The sequence below is a fragment of the Nyctereutes procyonoides genome, unplaced genomic scaffold (genome assembly GCF_905146905.1).
Source record: "Nyctereutes procyonoides isolate TBG_1078 unplaced genomic scaffold, NYPRO_anot_genome, whole genome shotgun sequence".
NCBI lineage: Eukaryota > Metazoa > Chordata > Mammalia > Carnivora > Canidae > Nyctereutes > Nyctereutes procyonoides.
This window is the reverse complement of record NW_026575125.1, coordinates 26,655,416-26,679,874: the sequence shown is the minus strand read 5'-3', so window position 1 is coordinate 26,679,874 and position 24,459 is coordinate 26,655,416. Positions and strand designations below refer to the sequence as shown.

Sequence of the window (24,459 nt, the reverse complement as noted above, 5' to 3'; positions counted from 1 at the left end):
TTTTTTAAATTTTTTTATTTATTTATTTATGATAGGCACACACAGAGAGAGAGAGAGACAGAGACACAGGCAGAGGGAGAAGCAGGCTCCATGTACCGGGAGCCTGACGTGGGATTCGATCCCGGGTCTCCAGGATCGCGCCCTGGGCCAAAGGCAGGCGCCAAACCGCTGCGCCACCCAGGGATCCCCCAAAATGGATTTATTGGAGAATAACACTTGTGAAGAAAAAGAGGAAGAAGCAGGATTGGGCAGAGGTAGACATTAAATAATAATGCAGAACTTAGGAAGTCCACGCCAGCCCCATGGGGAGCTCCAGAGCCAAGATTGCCATTTAAAGGGCTCCTGAATTAGGCCAATCTGAGGATAGTCTGTATATGATTTGGGACTGTTAATTTCCCATCCCCATGAGTTAGAGTGATGGGATAGGGTGATGGAATGGAACTGAGGTCTTCTCTCAAATATCAATATCATCATGTACATGTGAAAAATAGAGTTAATATAGACCTGTGGTTTTCAACCAGAGGCAATTTTTGGCCCTCACATACATGGCAATGTCTGGAGACAGTTTTGTTCACAACTGGGAAGGTTGTGCTATTGGCATCTAGTGCATAGAGGTCAAGGATGCTGCTAGACACTCCCTAATGCACTGGGTAGAACAACAAAGAATCATCTGGGCCAAAATGTTAATAATGCCCAAGTTGAGAAACACTGCTCTTTAGATAAAGATATCTTATGTGCACATATGTAGTAAGAGATGTCATGAAAACCTTTTCTCTCTGATAAATTTTTAATGATGACTGTTTTGTTGTTATTTGCACCTTTCAATACTTGTTACTGAGATTCCATCCAACTCATTTAACTTTTGGACAGAAGGGTCAGATTGAATTGGTGAAGTATCTGAATCCTGGATTTTTTAAAAATTAGGTTTTTAAGACCAGTATTAATTTGGGTTGACTCACATACTATTTTTTTTAAAAGATTTATTTATTTGAGAGAGAGAGAGAATGAGAGAGAGAGCACTTGAGCACAGGGCAGTAGGGACAGAGGGAGAGGGAGAGAGAAACCCAAGCCGACTCCACATTGAGCATGGAGCCCAAAGCAGCGCTCAATCCCAAGACCCTGAGATCACAACCAGAGCTCAAACCGAGAATCGGATATTCCACAGACTGCACCACCCAGGCACCCAAACTTACATACCATTTAGTGTATAATGTCCTTAAAGCCTGCATTGGTGACCAGAAGAGAAATCATGTGTGATAAAATTGCCTTATGAAAGTATTATTTTAAATACTAGTTTGTTTCTGATCTGTTTAATTATCCTTGAACTGGAGATTTGTTTTTTTTTAATTTTTTTATTTATTTATGAGAGAGAGAGAGAGAGAGAGAGAGAGAGAGAGAGAGAGAGAGAGGCAGAGACATAGGCAGAGGGAGAAGCAGGCTCCATGCACCGGGAGCCCGACGTGGGATTCGATCCCGGGTCTCCAGGATCGCGCCCCGGGCCAAAGGCAGGCACTAAACCGCTGCACCACCCAGGGATCCCTGGAGATTTGTTTACTCTGGAAGTTAACTCTGATATATTCTCTCTTTTGTACATATTACAGAGTTGGATGTCAGTGTCAGCTCAGATTGAAATATTGAAAGTTCCAAATTTGAGTGAAATCTGTGGAAATTTACTGCAGTATATCTTCCTTGTGCAAGAACATAGTTTTCTTTGAGGGATTTCTACTAAAAAAATAACACAACAAAAGCAAAGTTTTAGCACTATACGTTTTGAACCATCCAGTAGATGCTTTAGCCTTCGGGGAATTTAGCTCCAGAACTGCTACTCACAAAATAAAAAGACTGGTTAATGCCTGAAGGGATAAAAAGATCAGCTAACAGAAAAAAAAAAGTTATTTCCAAGATGTGAAATGTGTGTTCAATCCTAGATCAAGGACTAGATGTTCAAAGTTGTATGAGTGAGGTTTAACATTACTTTAGAAAAGTCTAGAAGAAAGTTTGTCATCAGTGCAATAAAATCATTTTCAAGGAGGAACAGTAATGATATCAGCTCTTTACTTGCATAAAACCCACTATTTTTATCCAAAAACAAAATCATTAAATGCTTTATATCCAACCATCTATATTCACATAGCCATAAAAAAATCAATTGTGACACAGGGAAGAAAAGACAAAAAAACAAACCATTCTAATCACTGTATTTCGAAAGCTCTTTGTAAACAAATGTGAAATGCTTAAAAGAAGAGAGGAGAATGATGAATTATTTGCTTACCAAAATAAAAGTAAAAATCAACAGTCTAAGCAAAACTATTTGAAATTTCAGGAATCTTTGATCCATTAAGATGACGTCAGTAATGGCATCCCAAATGCCTATTCAAACAATACTCCTCAGTGGACGTGAGATGCTAAGCTACTGGGTTGATCTAAGTGTGTCACCCACTTCATGAAGCCTCCCAGATTGTTCTAAGCCTCGTAGCTTTCTCACTTCTTATTGGTCAGTAACACAGAGACTAACACTTAAAGGGTTTAATTTGTCCTCTGTGCAGTCTTCGTCCCACAAGACAGGTTCTTGTGAGCAGGAGTTTCTCATGTTCCATTTTTGCCATCATCCACAACACGACCACCCAGTACAATGTACATAACAGCCCTCGAGAATGCTTCTGGAATAATCGATTTATGAGCTCACCTCTCATGCTCTTCACTCTAGACTTGTTTAGGTTCTGCTAAAAGACAGAAATCACCTACCTGTCCCCAACTGGTCTACTACCTGTGTACTTATGATAAAGACACAAGCTAGATAAGGAACTTCGCCCAGGGATGTGTCTGCCAAATTCACCCACTCCTATTCTGCTGTGACCCACACCTTTTAACCCAAGTAAGTAACAGGTACCATTTCCTCAGAGCTTACTTTGTAGCAAATGCTATTACATGCTTTACAGGTCGTCCTTTTTTGTGTCAAATACAATATTTTTGCCCAAGCCGTAGTAGGGATCTTGTTAACGGCAGGATGAATGAGAGGCTTTGGGCTATCGTATCAGACTCTCCCCACACACCAGGGAGCCCTCCTGATTTGTACGCATGTCCTTGTCACCTAGGATGAAAGCCTGCGGTATCCTTGACTCTTCCTTCTTCCTGGTACTCTTACGTTAACCTCTCATGTTCTATTATACCATCTCTTGTTTTTCTTCCTGGCAGCTTATACTTTCTTCACTTTTCCCCTGCTACAGTTCATCCTAAAACACCATTCTGACCATATTTCTTTATTTCAAAAAAAGTATGAGAAATATGAAAATGTTACTAGTAGTTGCCACCAGGATGGGAAGCAAGATGGTTAGGAGGATGTGCTAAAAGGGAGGCTGGTTTTTAAGACTTTTGTTTTTCTTGAATTTTGTTATCATGTGAATGCAATAAAAGTATTTAAAATTTTAATAATTATTTTTAAAAATATTTTAATACCTTCCCATAAACAACAAAGTCTCTATTCTTAAACCTGACAGACAAGTGCTGCTCTGGTCTGCCTCCCAGCTACAGTTCCAGCCTTACATTTTTTAGCCCTCCTTCTGTTTATCTTCTACATCCAGGCCTTTAGTGCCTTTTTTAGTGCCAAAAAAAAAATTATTCATTCTGCTCTTGCCACATGGAAACTTTCATCTGTTTTTGCCCATCAAAATCTTACCCAACTTTGAAGGCCTAGCTTAAAAGCAACTTCCTTCATTAATACGTTCCACACAATCTATAACCCCAATGGTTATTAGGCTTCTTTTTTTTTTCTTTTTGGTTTGTTTTCAGTTTCTTGTTTAAGTAGACTCCTTACCCAGTGTGGAGCCCAATGTGAGGCTTGAACTCACAACCCCGAGATCAAGACCTAAGCTGAGACCAAGAGTCAGATGCTTAACCTTTCAGCACAGTTTCCAGGAAAAGGAATATCTACTGAGTGCCAGTAAGTGGGCTTTCTGAGAACACACTTTATAACATCCCATTATCTGTCCTGAGTTTCCTCACCTGTAAAATGGTCTTAGGGGCCCTTGGGTGGCTGTCAGTTGAGCCTCTGACCCTGACTTTGGCTCGGGTCATGATCTCAGGGTCATGGGATGGAGCCACAAGTCAGCTGCTCAGTGCAGTCTGCTTGTCCTTCTGTTTCTGCTCCTCCCCCATTTCACACACTGTCGCTCTCTCATTTTCTCACAAATAAATACAATCTTTTTTTAAAAAGCAATAAATTAAAAAATAAAAATAGTCCTAATTGGAGGACCTTCATCATTAGGTTGTTGATTCTTTTAAGTACTTCATTGGCCGCCCACTATGAGATCGGTGCCAACCTGGAAACTTGGGACACAGAGGTGAATGAAATAGACTATGCCCAGCTCTCATCAAGTTTATTTTCTGATAGGAGAAACTTCAGTGTAGTCTCCCTAGAAAACCATTAACAGTATTGGGAACATAGTTAAAGCTCTATAAATGTTAGCTGTCATTACTGTTGTCACTGTTGCTGGTATTCAGTACTTCTATTTATATATGAGGAAACTGAGGCTCACAGACACTTAGATGAGATACAGAAGGTCAAGCAACTAGTAAGAGATTCTAACACTGCCCCGAAGAACTGGTGGCCTTTCCACTACACTGGTGGCTCCAGAAATAGGCTGTACATCAGAGTTCTTGGTGGAGCTTTAAAGAAAGTACAGATTCTCAAGCCCCAGTCGCAAATGCACTAGGTCAGAAATTCTAGAGACAAACTAAGAATCTGTGTTTCAGAAGTTTCTCAGGTAGTAGTGATACATGGTCAAATCAGGGGATGACTGTGGTACTACAATCTTTCCCGAGCTACTTCGTTATGCCTATTTGTAAATATCTAATCCATAAATTCATTAAAAATAGACTCCTTGTTTTATTTTTTCTGCTTTTTCTCTTAGTGAAGTGCCTTATAAGCACTCAATAAGTATTTGAGTAATTAATTGCTTAATTATTTAATTAAAGTTGCTCTTAAAATGCAAATATTCACAGCTGTGATACTGGAAGTCTGTTATGAGCCATCATTGATCTTCCTAGGAATATTTATTAATCAGCAAAGAACCTGTACTTGGGAAGGACAAGCTAAACGTCTGGGAATGGGACTGAGGTCTCCAAACCAGATGTTCGCCACATTGTTGCGCAGCCCGGGGGCCCCTCTCTTACCTTGCCCACACGTCATTGACAACTTCAGGGAAGATGCAGAAAATGTATTAATTTAACTCAAGAGATTTCAGCCCCCTAGTTTCATTTCTTTTAAGTTGACACATGTATCTGGTTTGGGAAACTGGGGAAATCTTTTTTTTCCCCTTTTTTTGAAAAGAAAGCAAAAGAATCCTTTATTCTTGTCACACCACGAACATGGAGTTCACTGTTACACGTTAAGATTATAAAGCAAGATCCCAAAATGCAGTGGCTGATTATTCACAGTAGACATATTAAGTCAAGAAGCTTATTTTTTCTCTCTTTGCTAAGGCACAAAGCCTGAGGCTATATGCATTTTTATTACACTTTACTGTCTTGGTTTCACTTGAGGATTAAAAAGAAAGTCAAGGTACAGTGCACATATCCTGATGGATTTTAGGATTTCTTGCTTTAGTGAAAGGAAGAATCTCATAAAGTACTTCAGATTATTGCTCAAGGAAGTATACCTACTTCCGTGATGACCTAGAAATTTGATCTTTTGTTTCTCCTATAAAAGATCACATTGTATTGGGGAATGTTTTTCCCTATAGTTTTCTACACCATGTAAAGCCACATTTATAAAAAAAAATAGCTTTTAGATTCGAAGTGAAAATGTCTACAATAGTTCAGGGAATTCTTAGGACTGTTCAAGGAGCATTAGAAAACACCCCGGGTTGGGGGGGGGGGTGTGGCAAAGGATGAGGGAGGCAGGGAGGGGAGTGGGAGAGCGCTCAGCCTGAGGAGTATACGGAAACCCAGGCAGGCAGTGAGACTAGAGACCAAGGGAGTGAGGACATGTCCAATTTAACTCTAGTTCTGACAAATCCACACCAAGAAACAATAGAAGGGCACTACACCAGCCTCTATCCCTTGTTTAAAAGCTTGAAATGCTCTTCATTATTTTGCTTGTGTATTGTTTTCTGATATGCAAAGGAAAGAGAAGGACCCACTGGTGTAGGATTTGGAAGTGCAGTCAGTAGATGAGATCTTCAGGCTTATTGACTTGTAACCAAGGACCTGATACTGGTTTGGCAGCTCTGCATCAATGAGCGGAGAGAAAGGAGCTTTTCAGTGGCCGGGAGGAGAGCTGGCAGCTGGGATCAGGGACTCCTGGCAGACAAGGTTCTCAGATATGCAGTCAAATTGACTGTGAAGGGAGTCAAGGTCAGGGAGCTTTGGAAATGCTGCAGGTAGTGTGGGATGTAAGGAATGTGGATTTCCTTGGTTAAGGAGTGTTGTGGTGTGCAGATTTGAGCAAATTCTCCCTCCTGACCATTGTATCAAGGTGACTAGTAGAACAGACTGAAAATCTGCAAGTGTATCACTGCCCAAAATAGAAGAGTTTCACCGGGAAACAAAAAACTATATAATTACTGGTGGTGTATCTTTTTTCATTTATCTTCCTGATTTCATATTTCGGTATGAATTTGCTAACAGCTTTATAGGTTGTCTTTTTTTCAGACGATACCAGTTCCGATATAGTCCCTTGATAATTATATCAAATTGCCACTTCTGGTCCTTGGGAACACTCCTGTGAGCTAATACCAGGAGGGATAATTATGTAATTACCATGTGAGCCTGATGCTACTTGTGGCCCAAAATGCCCCTAGAAAGGAATGCGACAATGGCCTCAGGAAATTTCTGTGAGAACGATATCTTCTAAATGTGGAATAAATAAAAGCTCAAGAATAAACAGCGGGGGCTGGTATGCAAATGATTTAATGTAATGGTGTTGCAAGGTGCGAGCCACTTGACTTTAAGTTCCTGCTGCAAATCATGACATACATTAGGAAAGCTTTTAAAAGGGAACCGATTTTTTTAAGATAAAATCTGCATCAAGTTACATCAGCCAAGCAGAGTAATTCAACTTTTATCTAAAAAAAAAAAAAAAAGGCAGAAGTAATGCTTCCTATGATCTCTTCCCTTCCCGTCACATTTTTTTCCAGCAGTCTGTAGATGTAACCAAACTAAAGATTTTGACAAATGAGGCAGGATAGGAGGCTGATTGCTGCTTTTCTAAATTAAAATTAATGATACCCTGAAGGTACTTGCGTCTATGAAGTCAACTTAATGTTGATATAACCTGACTCCATTATCACAGAACAAGGAAGTTGCATGAGCATGAAAACCAGTAAACACACTTCTAAGGTGCACATGAGAAATCAGTCAGGTGAAAGCTGAAGGCTGAACAATGGGCTAGAGGACTAGGGGTTGGCCCTCCCGTGCTTTCCAGTGGATAGAGGAGTCCACCAGAATGAGGAGACTAATGTTCCTGGAGAAGCCATGGGCTGTGTGGGGGAGGAGAAATCATTTTCTTTCTATCCTTCTAGGTTCTTAGTGGAGACCATCTGTAATAAAAGACAGATGAGCAGGAGAAAAGCAAATAGACATTAAATAACATATATAAAAGGGTGAGACCCAGGAAAACCAAGCAACTCACTGAAAGGGCTCAAGCTACCACCTTTAATGCCACTTGCAGCTAAAGACAAAATAAAGAGGCTAGGGGCTGGGAGTGGAGGTGGATGCAGTTAGGGGAGGTGGCCAGGAAAGCACAGTAAACAAAGGTAAGCTGCTTATGCAGATCTCATTTTGCTTTCTCCATAGATAAGGGTTTCTAGAGATTTGGTCATCCTCTGTTTCCTGAGACTGAGCAGGAGACACCCTTAAAATGCAGATTTCCCTTATAAATGTAAATTTCTCTTCCAAAAGGGTAACTTCTGGTTTCAGAGCTTCTCCAGTGTCTGCTGTTTCTTTAAAAACTAATGGGCTTGAATAATTCTTATGCCAAAGAAGCATATTTGCGGGTGGCAAATTCTGCTGCCCTTCAACTGGCTCTAGGCTAGGCTCCCATTGACGTCATGCCTCACCTGTCTGGCGGGGGTGCACAGGAGGTTCATTTTAGGCTCTCTCTTCTTTAGAGTCCATGCGCTCTTCTGGAAGGTTGTACAGAACACAACTGGGAAGGGCTGATGGGAGGCAGAGAGGCAAATGGAGGAGAAAAGAAAGGGAAAACAGAATAAGAAAAGGAATCAGAGATGAAGAAAAGAGGTAATCAACACAGAAATAGAAGATAGAAGGGGGAAGAAAGCTATGAGGGAGGAACATAGAGGTGGATGAATGATGGTCTCAGATGGCACACATTAGCATCCATGCAATAAATCATACAAAATCAACTCATAATTATGCTTCTACTCTGAGTGAGCACTCTGTTAGCACTGGCTGCTTCCCCGTGATCTATTTTAAAGTCCAGCGCAAGAAACTCTTTCTAACTCAAAGATGTCTCAATGTCAAGAAAACATAAATTGAAAACTCAGCCAGTGTTTGCATTTAACAAGCCTGGATGGTTTTGCCACAGAGCTAGACCTATCACAAGCTCTCATCCCAAACCTTGTCTCAGACTATTTTTTTTCTAGTCACAATTCAAAATAAATCAGAATTAGAACAGTAGATTTTCACTGAAAGGGATTATAATTAGTTAAAAGGATTCTAACTGAAACTGTAATAAATCTCAAGAGAGTTTCCAGGATAATGATTGGGCATATATTTATGAGTATTAGAAGGATTTGGAAGTAAGAATGAATTATGAACGCCTCTCCAGCCCAGACACATGCATTCAGAAAACTGTATGAACTGCAAAATTCCAGGAAAAAAAAACTCATGAATAGACTGTAGAGAGTCATTTGTGTACATGTGCATGGTTTATTCTCTATTGTCACAGCACAGGGAGGGGGTTGGGATTTTTGTTTGTTTTGGGTTTGTTTTTTTTCTTTTACGGGCTCATTAGTGAAGGTGTGAAGTCTGGTTCTTGCATGCCCATGGATATTTAACAAAGGTCTAGACCAACAAAGCCAGAAAATCGAAATGTACATGCCCAGATGTACATGCCCACTTAAATCTTTTCCCAAGACTGGAGTAAACATGATTGATGCATATAGTGCCAATAAGAATGCTTGGACACTAGGTAGAAATCACTTTGTTGAACAATGTTTTCCCACATTAGGAGGGACCCTTTGGCTCTCCTTAAACCTCCAGTGAAGATGAAAACTTAGAGTTGAAAAAAAAAAGAAAAGAAAACTTAGAGTTGATTAACAGGTCAAAAGAAAAAGTGGAAGCCCTTGAGAATGGGAAATTAACTTTATTTGAACATTGTAACATTTGAATTTAAATAAATTTACTTGAAATCATTTCTAGGAGCCACAATATTGTGATCTCTCCTTTTTCTTCTCCTTTTGATTTAATTAAAACAATTTTGGAGGAAAAAATGAAATAAGGATATCTTTCAAAACCCACAGAGGAATGGACTGAGGTTTGGGAAATAGTCAAAGCAAGGAATAGAATGTGTTATCATCAATTTAGTTGAATAAATTGGTTTCATTCCTTATCCCCCAAATTTTATTCTCTAATCTACCATAATCATACTTAGCACAGTGCCTAACAGATAACAAGAACTCAAAAAGTCTTTTCATTCATCACATTTATCAAATATGTATTGACCATCTCCTAGGTGTTAGGCACTGTGCTAAACTATGAATAAGATCGCCAAGGTCTATATCTTCAGGGGCAGGTAACTTGCCTTCTAGTAAGTATCTTTTGAATGAATGAAGAAGCATTTCTTAACGGCATGAAAGAAGCGAGGTCTCTGTGCAAACAGTACACTGCCTGCAGAACTCACCTGAAATGAGAAAGCAAAGGAGAATAATATATAGTCCTCCCAGCTCTCGAATACGATTGAAAGCACAAAACAAATAGGAGCGAGATTTGGGCTCTTGCTTTGTCTTGCAAATTATTACGTTAGAATTTTTGGAGTCCAATATTTCAGGCCCAGTAAATCTAAATGGTTTTCTTCCTTAAGCTTTGACCATCAAGAAGGAAGGAAAGAAAGAAGGGAGGAAGGCAGGGGAAGTCTTTCCAAAAATTGTGCTGGGAATCTCACAATAGAGAATTCTTCATGCAAAATACAGTTGTTAGAGTGACACTTCTTTTAAGATTTTATTTATTCATGAGAGACGCAGAGAGAGAGGCAGGCAGGGACATAGGCAGAGGGAGAAGCAGGCTCCATGCAGGGAGCCCAACGTGGGACTCGATCGTGGGTCTCCAGAATCATGCCCTGGGCCGAAGGCAGATGCTCAACCACTGAGCAACCCGGGCGTCCCTAGGGTGACACTTCTTGAATAAACTGTACATTAATTCATTCAAATAATAATTAGAGTACCTGCTATATGCCAGGGACTGTGCTAGTCACCGGGAATATCATAGGGACAGAAAGATATGTCCCCGTCCTCACAGAGCATAGTTAACAAACAAACAAACAAAAAAAAGACTTTTTAAAATTTTCTCTGACATGCTTTTACTGAGGAATACTGCAAACTAGATTACGAGTACTCAAGGAGCAGATGGCAGTTTCTCGCCCATCTGGGATAGTTCTAAAGAAGAGACCCTTGTGTATCAATAGATAAGGAGTCATCCAGTTCTAAGCTTTCATGATCTATGATCTAATAGTAGAAACAGGATATATGCTTCCCCCAAAAGCTGTTATACTTGTACTTCTTTTTGCAAAAGGAAACAGAGGTCAGGGCGCCTGGAGGGGCTCAGACGGTTAAGTGACCAACTCTTGATTTCGGCTCAGGTCATGATTTCGGGGTCGTGGGATTGAACCCCGTGTTGGGCCTCCAAGCTCAGTAGGGAGTCTAAGTATTCTTTCTCTTCCTTTCCCTCTGGCCCTCCTCCCACTAAATAAATAAATCTTTTTTTTTAAAAAAAAAAAAAAGGAAACAGAGGGCAGCCCCGTGGCGGGGTGGGGGGCTCAGCGGTTTAGCGCCGCCCAGGGCGTGATCCTGGAGACCTGGGTCCTGCGCCGGGCTCCCTGCATGGAGCCTGTGTCTCCCTCTGCCTGTCTTGGCCTCTCTCCGTCTCTGTGAGTCCCATTAATAAATAAATAAAATCTTTTAAAAAAAAAGGAAACAGAGGTATTGCGTGTTAATTCAGAAGAAATTGGGTTCTTCCTATCTCTTTGAAGAATTCTGGTTACACTAGTTACACTCCTTTGGCTCTTCCTACCCTGCTCAATGCCCAATCTTACCCTTTTTATTTTATTCTCACTTGCCTTTTCTTCCCGTAATGACTGAGACAAATTGTCAACTGGCTCTACATGACACCTCCAGTTAAAATCTCACTGTTTTGTCAAATAAATCATATTCCATATGAATTCCTACAGCCACATGCCATTCCCCCCCCCTCTTTGGAATTTCCGTATTTCTATCAGCAATATCCTTATCCTCCCAGTCTTCCACACTGGAAATACATGAGTTCTGTTTGCTTCTTCCAAAATGAAGCTCCAACACCAAAATTCATCAGTTCTTCCTTCTTTCAAAATACCTCCTCACCTGCACCTTCTCTTCCATTCCAGGCCATACAGTCTTCATTGCAACACACGTCATCCCATACCTCAGTGATAGCAACAGCCTCCACCTGGTCTCAGCCTCCAGGTCCTTCTTGAGTCTGTTTTAGGCCTCACTGACTCAACTGCCTAAACCTTACTCAAATCATGAGTCCCTGCACAGAAATCTTCGCTGGTTCTCTTGGCCTTGCCAAAGAAATCTTGAGCCTCAGAGTCTGGAATGCCTTGCTTTGTATCTCTGCTTCCGAGACACCTAGTTCACCATACCTCACCGACCTCTACAATAGCCGTGTTCAGCCCCTGGCCTTTCCTTGGCTCATCCCTCCACTTCACTTCCAAACCTTTATATGTCCGAAGATCAGAGACTCTAGTGTCTGCTCCTTGTGTGGCTCTTTGGGTTTCACAAATGCTCACCAAGTGAACAGAGGACCGAATAAAGAAGGAATTATGCCAGGATGGAAGGTGCTAACATATGATTTGGGACTTTTCTTCCCAGTCTGTATATAGTACTTGATATTGGTTAAAAACACAGCCAGTTCAAAAGGTCCAATGCATGGAGCTTATTGTTGCAAAAGTTTATCATATTTCATTTCCTTGCCTAATTGCTCACAGAATAAAGTTCCTTTGTTCTTAGGTAGCTAGTGTGCCTTCAAGTTTTTCTCTTTCTGAAACCGATGTCTTTGTTTATCACTTGTGCATTCAATCCATGCAATACCTTTGTCCAAAGATAATTTATGAAAAAAAAATATTTTGTGCTTGATTCTTTAGTTCCTTTAAGACTAGTTTCTGAAGTTTTCAGTTCATTACATGATACATTTTAATTTCAGTCTCTCTCTGTCTTATGCATTTTCTTAACTTTGAGTAGGGATGGGAACTCACTTCTGTCTCCTTTTCATTTATTGACCATATTGGGCACACACTGGAAACTACCTCTGGTGGTCTCCTGGTGTAAAAGAAACTGTCTTTCAGAGATGAGTGCCCTCTAATGGACTCAGATGCTGCCTCCACCTAGTCACTGTGAATCTACCAACATCATTGCCAGGGGACAGGGCCTGCAGCACAGTCACACTCCTTTAGCACGTGTTCCTCTAGGGATTTCTTTCTCAGGATGTGAAAAGATCTCTGATTACTGTCCACTCCCCAGTGGCCTCCTCATCCTGTCTTCCCCGCCCCCAAACTTTCACAATCATCTCTTGATTAATTTGTTCATGGAATGACCCATTCTGCATTTAGAAATAATTATGTATTTCAAACATTCATTTGCATGTGTTCTCTATAATCTATGGCATCACATTGTTCATGACCAGGAACTGACCTTGCATTAGGTCATAAAATATACCAAAGACTAAACTTTCACAGATAGGTACACCAGATTTGTTCTGCATTCAGTAAATTGAAAGGCCAGCTGCAGATTAAATATATATAAAACATGTTTCTTTCAACTTTAATCTCTAAAATAGCAGTTAAAAGCAAGAGCCAGACTGAATGAGTTTGAATCCTGGCTCTGCCAATTTACTAACTACTTAAAGTTGGGCCAACTTTGCTATTGTTGTTGTTTTTAACCTCTCATGCTTCGGCTCCTATGTCAGTGAAGTAGGCAGATACTATGACTTCTTACCCCTGAGTTACTGTGAAAATTAAATAAGTTAATTCATATTGCCATGACCAGAGTGCTTAATAAATATTACCCATTTATTGGGGTGCTTGGGTGGTTCAGTTGAGTGTTAGACTTTTGATTTCAGCTCAGGTCATGATCTCATGGTCTTCAGATCTAGCTCTGAGTTGGGCTCCACACTCAGCGGGGAGTCTACTTGAGGATTCTCTCTCTCCCTTTCCCTTTGCCCCTCCCTCTCACACACGCACCATCTCTCTCTCAAATAAATAAATACATCTTAAGAAAAAAAGTAAAAAGATGTATTTATTTGAGGAAGAGAGAGCACATAGAGTGAGAGGGAAGGGCAGAGGGAGAGGCAAACTCCCTACTAAGCAGGGAGCCCCATGTGGGCATCGATCCCAGGACCCCAGGATCATGACCCAAGCCAAAGGCAGACGTTCAACCAACTGAGCCACCCAGGCACCCCAAATAAATAAATCTTAAAAAAATATATTAGCCATTTCTTTGTGTCATATGCATTGCCTTGCACGCGATAACCTATTCCTCTCCTTGTGTTAATCATAATAGCAACAAAACAGTAGCTGCTAACATTCATTGAGTAATTACCATGTGAGAGAAACCAGGCCAGGCACTTCACATGTCTTAGCTATTTCCCACAGAAATTCTGTGAGGTATGTCATATCATTGTCCCATTTTACAGGTAAGGAAAGTTAACATTAGAACGATATACCCAGAGGCATGCAGTCAGGGTCAGTCCACATTCTTGCTTATTCTCCCATAATCTGTCTGCCTCTCTGTGTCTGTCAGTCACCCATCCACATTGGTTTGCTCAACTAGTCATTAAACCTTTGTTATCACTTACTGCGTGCAGGATTCACTGTATCCTGCCAGAGGGAGCGTAAGGGAAGAGAAACAAGGAGTGGTCCCGGCTGTCAGGGAGTTCACAGTGCACTGTAGGAGATACTCACGTCCATGCAACTCAAACAGATGGTATGCTAGAAGTGCTCTGAGTAGAAGCTAGGTGCTGTGAGGATGCTGGCGAAGCAATCACTTCTAGCCCTGGGGGAAAAGAAAGGGGCTGTATACACATATAAACGACTAGAACTGGAAGAGAAGAGGGAGAAGAGCACTCTAGAGAGGAGTAGCAGCAAGAACAAGTCCTACAAGTGCGCAACTGGCTGGAATATGGCGGGACGGGCAGGTTGAGTTTGGCCGGTAGCACAGGTTCATATGGCTGGGAAGGGAGATTTCAAGTGTTCTTCATGCTTTTGTGTGCGTAACAGTGAAGCAAACCCTGCACTTTTTGGAACTCCACATGCTTTTCCAAATATTTAGTCCCAGTAAAGATGGGCAAGGCTAGGAGAAGGTGAAAAAAAGATTGTTCTGGATCTCTGTTAGGCCCTTGACTGATACTGCAAGGTCAGAGTCGGCTTTAGACCATACTACCCAAGGCAGATTTTGGATCAGTTTAATACCTATCGTATCTCTTGGGAATTACCCACACCATAGAAGCAAGCCCACTTGAGCTCTGCTGGCTCTGGGTGAGAGCTGGCCAACCCCTTGTTTAGCATGGGCTGTTCAGAGCCAAATTCAAATCCAGATTTATGAAACCTCAGGCCTGGGGCCACCACTAATATCCAATTGGCAGAATGCCACATGACAAAGTATACCGTTTCACCCCTAAAATTCCTCCTTTTTCCCCACCCAGAATGGAATTCACTAAGCTATCAGGACACTGTCAATATATAACAGAAAAACCTAATAAAAAAAAAGAGTGGTAATTTTTATTTCATGCCACCTAAGGATATACTTCTCAGGAATTTTCATGTTTACTAAAAACTGAAATCTGAACATTTCTTTCATCTCATAATCTCCCTTGTAATTACCCTCTACTTAAGCCTTGCCTCTACTTCTTTGATACTTGAGTATTAATCAACTGTTGGTTACTTGTGAATAATCACTCAGTGATCTATTAATCATCAATAGGATTCCAAAAAACATTAGTCGAAAACAACAGATAAAGACAAAATGTATGCCCTTTCTGAGCTCCTTTAGCCATCTCGTGTCACAGGGAATGATGACCTCCCTCACCTTTGCATGAAAGATTTAGAGTGTGCATTTCTGATGGTACTCACTGGAGCAGTAGTTCATTTGTGTTTGCCAATGAGTGGAGTGTAAAGGGGGAAAAACTCATTTTAACATTATCAAGAAAGCAAATCGTTTTTTGTTTGGCCTTGGTTTGATAAAATAGGTCTCAGAGGCCATATATGGTAAGCGGATATTAAAACCAGGCTTATAAATTGTTGCTTTAGTGTTATAGCTTTCAAGGTCCCAAAGATCTTACCAAAAAGGGTACATTGTTTTCATTGCTCCTCATTATATCTGATGAGAGAACATCATTTCTCTCCTCTTCCTCCCAGGTGGCCATTGAGGACCGCATCAGGCAGCTGCATGAAGCGCACAGGGACTTTGGACCAGCCTCCCAGCACTTCCTTTCCAGTAAGTTGCTATCTCCTTTCCTTGCTTGATGTCTTCATTGGGTCTTGGTAGCAAAGAATCAAGAGGTGAATTGCAATCGTCTTTGCCAAGTGTGCTGGAAGCATAAATCGTCCTGAAATACAAGTTAGGGGGAGAACCCAGAGGGTTAGGAGAGGAGGTCTGATTAGATCATCTTGTCCAGTTCTCAGCTGATGCATAATTGTTTCCTGTAGTGTGTTCTCGAGTGCTAACTTTGGTAATATTTTTGAGTCTTTAGTTCTGCTTATAGCAGTTCACTTCATAAGCTGATAATTATGGTGCCATATAATTATGATAGGATAATTCAATATGTGTTACTGGGAATCTTTAATTCTTTATCTCTGCATAATTCATTAAATACTTCCTGCATCCAAATTGGAAGCTCAGCCTGTTGGGTTTCCTCTCCCTAACTATTCTTACTGCTCTTTTATCCTTGACCACTCTTCATTCATTATACTTTAGTTTTGCTCTTTTATTAATTATATTTGTGTCATTCATTATATTGTTAATGTATATTATTAATAAATAGTATGTGTTTTATAATAAATACTAAGAGAAACAGCCTTAGTTAATGGAGGGTTTGATATTGGAACATCCTGTTAATATAACCAGACATATTAAATTGTCAAGCTCCTGTTGTCCTCTGATTGACGTTATTAATTTCTACCACTCTTTCTTTGATTACAAAAGTGTGTATGTTGAGGGTTCTTTCTATTTAAAAAGCCATACTTCTACCACATGGAGTTAACATCTACCGCTAACATTCTGGCATATTTCTTGTCACATGTGAATATGGATGAGGGCCTAACCATCATTTTAAGGCAATTACTTTGCGCCTGGCAATGCCACAAATATGAACTAATTTAATCCTCATCGAACTTTAATGTGGAAGATACCATGATCATACCAATTTTAAAGATGGGGAAATTAAGGCACACAGTTCCACAGAGATTGACCGCCAGGATTCAAACCCAGGTTTGTTCCAGAGCCTGCTTTAGCCACTACACTAGACTGTCGTTTACTTCATTTATGTGTTTTATAGATAGGAAATAATTCTGTATGATCTCCCTGCATTCTCCTGCCACCTTCTTTTATTGTCACTTTCCCATCCTTTCCTTTGTTTTCCATTTCCGATAGGAAAAAGATCTCTGCTCACTTTTTTTTTAAAGATTTGTTTATTTGAAAGAGAGAGAGAGTACACACTTGTGAGCATGCACATGTGCAGTCTGAGAGGGACAGAGGGAGAGAGAATCTCAAGCAGACTTCCTGCTGAGCATGGATCCTGACATGGGGCTCGATTCCACAACCCTGAGACCACAACATGAGTCAAAACCAAGAGTGGGACACTTACCCCGCTGAGCCGCCCAGGTGCCCCTTTTGCTCACATTTTTAAAGTATTTGACTAGATGTCTTCATGTATCTCCAGTTGGCTCTTATCTTTTAGAACAAAAATTCCGGGATCCCTGGGTGGCGCAGCGGTTTAGCGCCTGCCTTTGGCCCAGGGCGCGATCCTGGAGACCCGGGATCGAACCCCACATCGGGCTTCCGGTGCATGGAGCCTGCTTCTCCCTCTGCCTGTGTCTCTGCCTCTCTCTCTCTCTCTGTGACTATCATAAGTAAATAAAAATTAAAAAAAAAGAGATTTAGAACAAAAATTCCTAAAAGGTGGTGGTCCTGTCTTTCTATTATACAATGACAGTGTATTAGGTAAGAAGTTGTCTTACTTTCTGGACTGGGTCTAACCTTACTCTCTGCATGCAGTCGTTATTTGGACAGTATCATACACGTTTAGGATGGGCTGAAAGAAGGAAGGCCAAGTTATAGCAGTGTCTGCAATCAAGTGAAATTATGGCTTTTAGGAATGCCTCTAGGATAATTACAAGGCCTGTGGATTTCGTCTTCTGTATTTTCCCAAATCTCTGGTCTACATAAGTTGCCTTGGTGACTGCCACTTTATTCTATTTCATTGAGATTAAACGCAATAACATATTTGTAAGTGACTCATAAGCCATAAACAAAAATACCACTCTCACTAATATTAATTACTCCTCGGACGCCAGGTGTGTTCACTCATCTTTTATTCTCTTTGCCTGCCCCACCCAAATTCCCATGTCTTCCCCATTAAAACTTCTTTTCAGAAAATGATATGTTATTTAACCCAGGTGACAGGTAAAGTTTAATGTGTACTTCTCCTGGGTTATTTGCATTTTAATAGGGTGAAAAGCCATAAGTCTGAGGAATGACTCTCTGTTGGTAGAACATCAGCCATAATCTCTGAGCTGTGAGGGAAGAACTTTGAAGGGCCAGGTGGAGCATCCTTATACCTTTTAAACAATATCACACTGGTGCCCACTTCCAGAAAGGTCAGGCTAGTAGACACAGAAGCTCATTTACCTGCTTAAATGGAGCCAGCCCCAGAAGTCACCAATTTCTCATTCATGTGGATTATCAATATATGCTTAGAAGCTTTGCTTGTGGATGTAAAAAAAAAAATACCAATTTGGCGTAAGAGTTATTTGAGAAATAGGACAGTGAGACTAAAGACTAAATGAAGAATGTTTCTTTGTTGTCCTTTTTAATTACAAAGATAATGTACGCCCCTCAAGAAATTCTGGAAAGCCAAGAGTAGAAACAGGGGGAAAAATCACCCATAAGCCCACCAGTCAGAGATAACCACTATAAGAAGTGTACTTCATGAGGGGGTCTTTCTCTCAGGGGGTCTGTATATGTGTGTGAATTCAGATTCTCTTCTTTTAAACCAAACAGAGATAAAAACACATTACCATTTCATGACCTGCTTTTTTTCCTGTAGAACGGTAATAAAAATATTTTTCTGTGTTTAAATATCCTTCTGCCAAGTAATGTTTCAAATGGCTAGGTAGTCTCTTCCCTGGCTGCACCAGATTTACCAAGACAATTCTGAAGTACTCAATATTAAAATTATTTCAAATATTTCACTACTATATCCAACATTATGACTAATAGCCTTTGTACACCTTTATAAACATCTTCCATTCTTTCTACAAAATAAATGCCTAAACGCAGAACTGCTCTGTTAAAGGATGTTTACATTTGTATGGCTTTTGAAATGTACTGTCACATGGACTTCTTGAAATCTGCTCCAGAAGCTGGGTACTGCATCAAAACTATATTTGAGGCAGGGCATCTCTGAAGTCATTTACTTGCTATTAAATTGTGTTCTATGAAAGCAAAACAGTTTTTCCCCTAAAACAAATAAAAATATGTCTGAAAAATTCTAAAGCCATATTAAATGATTTTGATTTGATAGATGTCAGATAATTTACTTCCAGGTTACTAGGAATAATAATAGGATGATTTCTGAGGCTTAGAAATTACTAAGAGAAGTAAAGATGCGCCACTAACTGCCCCCCAAAACATGCTTACTGTCTCTCTCTCCTTTTCCCTTCTCTCTCTCTCCCCCCACACACACATTCCCCTTTGAAAATCACATTACCAGCTGTCTTTGTTTTTTTATCAGTAGAGAGAGGCAGCCTTTTACTAAATAAAAGTATTCACTGTTTCTTCTTGGTGGCCCAATCTCTCCTTGTTAAAGAAGTTGTTCCTTTTATCTTAGATCTGAGAGAAATGAGAAGAGGAAAACATTGTAAAATATGACCCTTATCCACTGGTAGACACTAGCTTGCCTTTAATTCTAGCTTTAATATTCTACCATTTTTTTAAGATTTTGTTTTTAAGTAATCTCTACACTCAATGTGGGGCTTGAGCTTATAACCCTGAGATCAAGGGTCACACGCTCTACAGACTGAGCCAACCAAGTGCCCCAACATTCTACCACTTATTTTCTTTTAAGATTGTATTTCTTTATTTTAGAGAGAGAGTGTGTGCGCAGGCAGGGAGAGGGGCAGAAGAGGGGAGAGGAAGAGGGAAAGAATCCAATGCAGATTCAGGGCTGAGCACAGAGCCCAAAGTGGGGCTTATTAAGAGCCTCGATCCCACAACCCTGAGATCATGACCTGAGCCAAAACCAAAAGTCAGATGCTCAACTGCCTGAGCCACCCAGGTGCCCCCTCTTCCACTTCTAATCGACTTTGATAAACCAAGAAAAGGGAGAAATTGCTAATAGTGTGGTTTTTAAATTTTATATATATAATTTATTATATTTATACATGATTCTGAGTCACACTACTAGCATTTATACATGTATTAGAATATATAACGGGAAGGTACAGTGCTTATGTCTTCATATGTCAATGATCAAGAAAGTACTTATGCTATTTAGTGGCATAGTAGTCTGAAAATTATCCATTTAAAATTATCTTGAAGGGGCAGCCCGGGTGGCTCAGCGGTTTAGCGCCACCTTCAGCCCAGGGCGTGATCCTGGAGACCCGGGATCGAGTCCCGCATCAGGCTCCCTGCATGGCGCCTGCTTCCCCCTCTGCCTGTGTCTCTGCGTGTCTCTCCTGAATAAATAAATAAAATTTAAATAAAATAAAATTATCTTGAAGAATTTATCTTCATGGGGTGCCTGGGTGTCTCAGTCAGTTAAGTGTGTACTTTGGCTCAGGTCATGTTCCTGGAGTCCCAGGATTAGGGTCCCCACTCAGTGGGGAGTCTGTTTCTCCCTCACTCCTCCCCCTGCTCATAATCTCTCTCTCTCTCTCCAATAAATAAATAAAATCTAAAAAAAAGTTTTAAAGAATTTATCTCTAAGAATTTAAAACCTTTTAAAAAAAGAACCTAAGATCTTTTTTGTATCAATTTTCTCAGTTGTCTAAGATTCTAGTCTACATTTTACTTCACCAAGGAGAACTATTTATTTGAATAAAGGTAGAAATCCTTCTGTAACAGTGAGAACTTAGAGTTGTCTTAATGTTTTACTAGTTCTACGAAATCTTACCATTTGCAACCACATGGGTGGAGCTAGAGAATATTATGCTAAGTGAAATAAGTCAGACAAAGATAAATACCACGTGATTTCACTCATAGGTGGAATTTAAGCAGCAAAACAAATGAGCAAAGAGAAAAAGAGAGAGAGAGGGAGGGAGGGAGGGAGGGAGGGAGAGAGAGAGAGAGAGAGGAGAGAGAGAGAGAGAGCCAAGAACAGACTCAGGCAGCCCCAGTGGCTCAGTGGTTTAGCCCCTGCCTTCGGCCCAGGACGTGACCCTGGAGTCCCAGGATCGAGTCTCACGTCGGGCTCCCTGCATGGAGCCTACTTGTGTCTCTGCCTCTTTCTCCCTCTCTGTCTCTCATGAATAAATACAATCTTAAAAAGAAACAGACTCAACTCTAGAGAGCAAACTAATGGTGACCAGAGGGGAGGTTAGTGGGAGGATGGGTGAAACAGATGATAGGAATTAAGGAGGGCACTTGTTATGATGAGCACCAGGTGATGTATGGAAGTATTGAGTCACTATACTGTACACCCAAAACTAACATAACACTATGCTACCTAACTGGAATTTAAATAAATACTTAACATATTTGACCAATTCTAGAATTCCCCAAAGTAGCATTTTCCAAGCCATTTTCCTCAAAACATTAATGTTCTGTATGATGTTAATAACTCTTCCTTGAAAAAATAGTTTTGGGGTCAATAAGATTGGAAAAACAGTAGCCCATAAAGATAAGAAAGTTTCTTTTTGTTGTTGAAATTGTTGTAGCCTTTAATATACATCGAAACACTAAGAAGAGGATAAAGTCAGTAGCTCTTCTCTGTTCTTACGTGATTATGGAAGTCTTTTTCAGGCATACCAATTAATTTCTCACTAAACGTGCCATGGAATGTAGTATTGGAATCTTTGCCCTAAAGTGGTATTTGCCAAATGGTTTAATGATGAGAACTTTCTGCAGAAGATAGTAAGAACATGATCCAATTAAAAAGAAAATGAGTTATTTATAAGGCAAAAGGGTCAACTTTCTCTTTCCTGAGATTTCTGGCTCCCACCCCTATCCCAAGAGTCCCCTATGCTGTGGAATTTCTTAACTGGAGAGAGGCTTAAGGGAGTAGCCATATGATTTGTTTTCAAAGTACTCATTAGTGAATACTGAAATCAGTTTAATGACTTGCAACCAACAATTTTTTAATGGGATGGAAGAGATGAGAAAATATCAGAGTACATTGCACAAGCAAGGTTAAGTATTGTTTTGACACTTTGGATTCAATTAGGGGGTGTGTGTGTGCATGCACACACATGCATATGTGTATGCTATGACACAAAGTAAGATACTTTCCTTCTGTGAGCTACAGTCCAAAAAGGTTTGAAAGACAATTATGCTACCCCTAGCCTTATTTTTACAGATGACAGAATATGTGCAGAAAGATATATATGACATCACCAAGGTCACACACGTGGTTGTAATAGATGTGGGACTGGACCCAGTTTCTGAACTTGCAGGCCACATCTCACACTGCCTTACGCATTAAGCACAAACACTGAGGCCAGCAATTGTCTAGTCCATCTGATATTGCCACAGATCTCTCTCTTCTGTTTCTCTTGGTCTGGGCCATACTAAATGGATTTACAGAGCCTGAATTTTTCTCTGGATGCCTCTGGGCCAAGTGTTGTATCACTTGGGATATTGGTTAAGACTGTAGGCTCTGGGACGCCGGGGTGGCTCAGTTGGTTAAGCATCTGCCTTCAGCTCAAGTCATGATCCCAGAGTCCTTGGATCTAGCCCCACATCATTGGGCTCCCTGCTCAGCTGGGAGACTGCTTCTCCCTCTCCCTTTGCTGCTCCCCCTGCATGTGCGCTCCCTTTCTCTCTTTGTCAAATATAAATAAATACAGTCTTTAAAAAAAAAGACTATATAGGCTCTGGAACTAGGCTGACTGGGTGTAAGTAAAGGTCAGATACTCAATTGCTTTATCATCATCTGTAAAATGGGGATAATAGTAACATTTCATCAAATGTAAGACTTAGTCCCTCCCTGCAAGTTATAAAAGCCCTGAAATCAGAATGTAATTACTGCCCAATGGAGTTTCGAATTCAATGAACTATAGTAATATTACCTCATAGGGTTATAGTGAAGACCAAATAGTTACCTTGTGTGTGTGTGTGTGTGTGTAAAATATATAGAACAAATACATAGAACAGGGGCACCTAGGTTGCTCAGTCGATTAAGCATCTGACTCTTGATTTCAGCTCAAGTCTTGATCTGAGGGTCATGAGCTCAAGCCCCGCACTGGGCTCCATGCTGGGTTTTGGAGCCTACTTAAAATAAACAAAATATATAGAACAGTACCTGGCACATAGTGATATATAGGTGACTGCTATTAGCATTAGTGTCATTATCACTATCAATTGACAATATAAGTTCATATCTGCTTATTAGAGTCAAACTAGATGTGAATGTATCATTCATTCTTTTGCATTTAATTGTGTGTAACTAGTTCCTCTCCTTTCCAAAGATGTTTTTCATGGATCTAATCTGAAGGGGCAGTGTTTTTCATATTTAAGAGCTCAACTGTTATTTGCACAACTAATGAATGGATGAATAATCAATGACTAGACCCTAATCTCTGCAAGGACAGGATGGTTATATATTCTCTGGCACCTAACATGGTGTCTGTACTTGGTAGATGTTCAATAAAATCATTTACAGAGTGAATTATGTTTTATACCCAAAAGAAAAAACTAAATTTCCTCCTGACATTGCTAATACACAGTGGCATGAGATTTAGCATAGTGACTATTACATAGTAGACACTCAATAAATAATGTGACCTTTCGTGTTGCCTCTGAGCAAGGACTAATAGCATCCAGAACTTGATGTGGTCCTTTTCATGAAAGTTTCCTGTGCCATGTAATATATTAGGGAAAAAAAGCAGACTTCAAAAATCACAGCATAATCACAACTACATTAGAAAATAAAAACAACAGAAGGGGACATCTAAAGACAAGATTGAAAAGAAATCGGAAATCAAAGAACTATTGTGTTTTCCCTTTTTTTAACTTTTGCAGATTTTTTTTTAATAATAAGCGTGTATTACTTTGGCAATGGAAAAAAACAATAATAGTAAAGATTTTTATTCTCTAGCTTTTAACCCACTGACCTCTTGTAGTCTTACCCTCTGTTGATGGCTCTGGAACTCTGTAAGACAAATTTCCTTTTTACTATTTGTTCTGAATTTAAAAGATATGAGTTTCATTGAGCGATCTTGTTCTCGGATTATGAGACACTGTAAAAAGAAAGAATTGATCACTTATTTCTTGCAGGCTTTATCATCTTAAGTGCCTTAATCAAATCCCTGGTTAACACTTTGTCTCATTAAATCAATCCAAGCCTTTACAGTTTCCCCTTGCTACATAGGACTAAAAAGTTTGTTTCCATCTTGAGAGTTGCCAAACCTTCATCCCTGTACCTACCCCCCACCACCATTTCCTCCCACTCACACACTTAATAAAGAAGATGGGGGGGACTTTAAGCACATCTAATAATTGTTGACATTTCACTTAACAGTGCTCCAATCTATGCTGCATTGTCCTCAGGGGATAGATGAATTTGCAATATGAGTGAGCCAATAATTTAAAATTTCAGATTGGCTTAAAGAAGCCATCATGATAAGTTGGGAAGAAGCTTGTAGCTACAATGTGAGATGATTTTCAGCCTAAAGCTTCCTATCAGGAAAAGATCTCAGGGCAAAATAATTTGGGCCAATTTCTTCAGCAGTGACGTGCTGTCACAAGTGTTGGGAATTTGGGACAGATGCATTCTAACTTATCAATGATGCTGGTAACAGCTCTGTAAGTTCAAAGG

At 40.2% G+C, this 24,459-nt stretch overlaps 1 protein-coding gene across 8 annotated transcripts in view; it reads left to right on the top strand.

Moving 5' to 3' along the window:
• The window catches only part of DMD (dystrophin), a 2,039,779-nt gene that overhangs the window by 1,792,456 nt on the left and 222,864 nt on the right, over positions 1 to 24,459 (top strand). For all 8 annotated transcript variants that reach the window (XM_055339022.1, XM_055339018.1, XM_055339021.1 and 5 more), the window contains one exon: positions 15,623 to 15,701. In XM_055339022.1, coding sequence (XP_055194997.1) covers positions 15,623 to 15,701 — 79 coding nt within the window. The remainder of the gene's footprint in view (positions 1 to 15,622; positions 15,702 to 24,459) is intronic.